The sequence below is a fragment of the Capsicum annuum genome, unplaced genomic scaffold, assembly GCF_002878395.1.
Source record: "Capsicum annuum cultivar UCD-10X-F1 unplaced genomic scaffold, UCD10Xv1.1 ctg5000, whole genome shotgun sequence".
In the NCBI taxonomy this organism is placed as follows: domain Eukaryota; kingdom Viridiplantae; phylum Streptophyta; class Magnoliopsida; order Solanales; family Solanaceae; genus Capsicum; species Capsicum annuum.
The window spans coordinates 32107-36449 of NW_025857835.1; the positions used below are offsets into that span (position 1 = coordinate 32107).

The 4343-nt window shown below is 33.9% G+C and overlaps 1 protein-coding gene across 1 annotated transcript; it reads right to left on the bottom strand.

Annotated features, from left to right (window-relative positions):
* Positions 1-2655: 2655 nt before the first annotated feature.
* Positions 2656-4343, bottom strand: LOC107864336 (disease resistance protein Roq1; the record flags this gene model as incomplete). Its single annotated transcript, XM_016710686.2, is given in 2 exon segments — positions 2656-3919; positions 4018-4343. Coding segments are annotated over 2 exon segments (1308 nt in total), but the record flags the coding sequence as incomplete, so codon positions are not given.

Consider the following 4343-nt stretch of genomic DNA (forward strand, 5'->3'; position numbering starts at 1 on the left):
GGTGATTAGGTGAGAGGTGAGGTGTTGTTTTTTTAATTGGAGGGGTAAGGGTTAGATGTCTATTTTTGATTGGGTGGGTTGTTGGAATCTTTAAGATAAGACAAAATTAGTTAGGGTTTGTTATTTGAAAAAAATAAAAAGGAATTAATAAATAAGTAAAAGATAAGGTGGTTATTCATTTGTTTTTCTTGAAGAAAATTATAAGATAGGGTCAAAGTGCGTGATAACGGAGTAAGAATTATTCTCGATGTGACAAAATTACGTGTCTACACTCTAGAATATTGACAATATCTTGGGCTTAGTAAAGTAGACTCATCATTTGTAGCCCAAACCAATGGGCTAGCACAATAAAAAATTGGACTTTAATTAAATCCATATATGTTTGAATTTAAATAATTAATTCAATTATATTAATCCGCAATATTTATTTGGAACTAATATATTTTAAATTTAATATAATCTGAATTTTATACCGATTTAAATTTAATAAAATTAAATCGCCCACAGTGCAGACCATAACAGATAGCATAATACAAAATTTCTCAACTTATTCTTTCTAATCGAGCCTCTCGGTCAGAAAACTAAACGACAGTAACACTGAAATATTGAAAAGTATTATTTACGTTCCAAAAGTCAGCAAACAAACCAGTGAACCATTATGATGATTCGATGGAGCTGTTACTTTATTGTTGCACCGTTGTGGAAATTTACTATCTTTTTGTCAAATCTACCATATATGATTCGACTTTTCTTCGCAAATAAAAAATTAGAAATTTCACACTGGAAAATGAAAGGGTAAAAATCAAATTTAAAAAAAAAAAATAAGAACAAGAAAAACAGATAATAATAAGCAAATAGATCTATAAGGAAGATATTTAAAATTCAATTAAGTCGTTGAACAAAGAAGTCCCCCCCAAATAAAAAAATACACGTGTGAGAAAGATTAAATGCACTCCTAAACTTTGCGAGAAGGCTCAAGCATGCCCCTTTGAGATTTTATTTTAATAAAAATAAAAAATGCAATTTTTTTTTTTCCACTTCATCAACCAAAAAGGGTATATTTGGTCACTTGTGTGACAGTAGGAGTATATGCGAGCCATTTATTATTGAGGGTACATTAACTCTAGATTGCAAAGTTTAGGGTATATCGGACCCTTTTTTCCCTTCAATAAATAATGAAGTCTTTAAACAAAAATGTTTTATCGGTGTGATTCGCATTGAAAAGTTATCCTTTCGACTTACTGATTATCAATTTATAGACATATTAAATTGTTAAAGAATCATTAAGATATCAATAAATTAGTTATCGTTTAGTTGGTTATTGATTGTTATCGTTTTTTATTTAACCTTTAGATTTTTCCACATTCAAAAAAGTTCACTGAGAATAAATAAGAAATTCCACAACAACAAAAAAGTACAAAAGATATCCGTTCAACCTAAAGAAAAAGCTTGAACATATATATGCACACATGTATATAACAAATATAAGGATAGATGGAGAGATGAAGCAATATCTTCATCCAAAATGGTAAGAAATGAGTATAACATTAGCCATGAATTGAATATATTGGCAAAGTACAAAAACCATTTTCAATTATCGATTCACCAATCAAAAAAAAAGGGTACGGTCAAACAGAGACCTGAACCAATAACCTAGTTGGTTCTTAGTAACTTAGCTGGTTGTCTATACCTGAACTTTCAACTTGGTAGTAATCGAAGATGAGTGTTTAATTCTCCGCCGTGTAATCTCCTCCATTTTCCCAACCCCAATGTTTTATAAGTAGAAAAAGATTAAAACAAAATAAAAATAGAAAAACAAGAACCGGAATATTGCTTTGTTATTAATTACCATCTGAAAGTTCTTGTAAGAACAAAGAATCAGAACGATCGAGTTCTTCTGGAAACGGAGTATAAGAATAATCGATGAGTCCTGGCAGAGATGTCGCGTTACCATGTTGGTCTGAATATAACAGATGGATCCCTATCTTCTTTACTGTACCTATGCGCTTGAAATGATAGTTACACTCGTGAACTGTTACCTTTGATCTCAGCAAAAGGTTTAGCTGAGCAAGATATGTAATATACACATGATGTATACTTCCTCGTGTTGTTTGAGTATATGAGTATTGCGCTCCCTCTCTTTATCGGATACAGTAACAAAGAAGTATCCAGGAGCTAGGAAGTAATGGATCCTTTTCTAAGGGGATAACAAACCAGACAACCATTCCTGAGAACTTATACCCCTCGTCGTTATGCACCGTGGGGGCATAGTGAAACAGATATATGGAGTTATGATGAATCCACCCCAGTTAGTTACACTTGCGAAATTTTCATTGGATGACAATAATGATCTAAGTGTGTTTGGTATGACAAATGAAAATATATATTTTCTGGGATCCATGTTTTGGTTGGTGAATGAGAAATACTTGTTAGCAAATCAAATTGTAGAACTGGATGAAACTTTTAAATATTACAGGCCATCAAAAGGACTAATTAAGCAAGATATCTATGTAATATATACATGATGGTCTTCGGGCATATTAATATAGAATTCCCTCGACATAGATGCCCTCGATTGGAAAAATTAAAGCAGCAACAAAGCAATTGACACATCAAGTGTTAGATTGATACAAGTGACATGATTATATAACAACAAACACCTCAAATGTAAGTATGTATATATATATAACAACATCTCTCTATAGTAGCCATGAAATTTTCGGACAAACATTGCTACTATAGAAAAGTTTAACCGCACATACTCCTTCAGTTTAATTTGTGTTGATAGAACAAGTTGTCGTAAATGTAGGGGGAAATCATGCAGAGCCGGGATTTCTGCTGAGGGGGTTCAAAATCTGAAGAAACACTCACCGAAGGGGTTCAACATTTACAATATATACATAAAAATCATTTTAATAATGTATTAATAATATAATTTCAGTTGTAGTGGGTTCGAACGAACCTCCAATTACTAGGCTGGCTCTGCCTCTGGGGGAAATCCATGGAAGGCATACTCGATGATACGAAGGAAAAGAATTTGAGAAAAAGGAAATACACTCCGAACATCATGATCAAGGAAAAGACGACTTTGAGTATCACGATCAAGCCTATAGTCTGGAGAATCTTTTGAATATCACGATGAGGAATTGCTCTTTCTTGAGCCCCTCTTAGTTTATTGGCTTCGTATCTCCATTCTTCTATGGATCTCCCTTGCAAACGTGAACCCAATGTCACAAGAGCTAATGGCAGCCCACCTGAATATTCGATTATGTCTTGTGCCAAATTAACATAATCATGTGGTGGAAAAGGAGTTTGTAAAGCATGCCAGCTGAAAAGTTGCATAGCTTCATTGTAATTTAAAATCTTGGTCTCATACCTTTCATTTGCTCCAAGCCCACTTAGCAATTGTTTGTTTCGGGTTGTAATAATTATTAAACTTCCAGAACCAAACCAACTTCGTTCTCTTGCTAACGATTCTAATTGACTTTTATGATCGACATCATCAAGAACAATTAGAACCTTTTTCGATCCAAGTCTTGCTTTGATTAGATTAACACCTTCAGCAACACTGCCAACTTCGAAGTCCATCCTTTTAAGGATTTGATGTAGTAATTTCTCTTGTACCTTAACTAGACCCAATTCTTCAACTTTTGATCCAATATCTGAAAGGAAGCAACTACTATCGAACTGTTGAAATAGTCGATTGAAGACGGCTTTTGCCAAAGTTGTTTTTCCAATTCCACCAACGCCATATATACCAACCATGCGAACTTCATCTTCACATCCACTTTGCAGTAACAACTCTATATGTTCGATACGAGAATCTAATCCAACTGGATAACTAGCAACATCTAGAGGTGTCTGGTTGACCTCTTGCAGAACTTGTTTTATAATGCTTTCAATACATTTTGATTCATGCCTACAGTTTTTTAGCAACAAGAGAAGTTAGAGAAAAGACAATACTTTGATATTTTGAGAATACAAATTAAATAGTTGAATCAAGAAGTCCATCAGTACCCGCCAGCAACATGTTGCGAATCCCATCCAGATAACTTTGCAGCTTCAGTTAATGCAGCTCTCCATTTCTCCACTCTTTCATCTGTGAATGATCGTTCCTTGAGCATAACAAAAGCTTTACCGAATTCCCCAGTTTGCTTTCGCACGTGAGAAGGATCAACATCATAGAAAATTGGCAAAACTGTCTGCTTTAACTGCTCTTTACATTCAAGAATTTTGACGAGTTCATCAAGACACCAACTAGACGATGCATAGCTTTTTGAGAAAACAATAATAGAAATCCTAGAATCTTCAATTGCTTTCTCAAGTTTGGTTGAAATGACGTC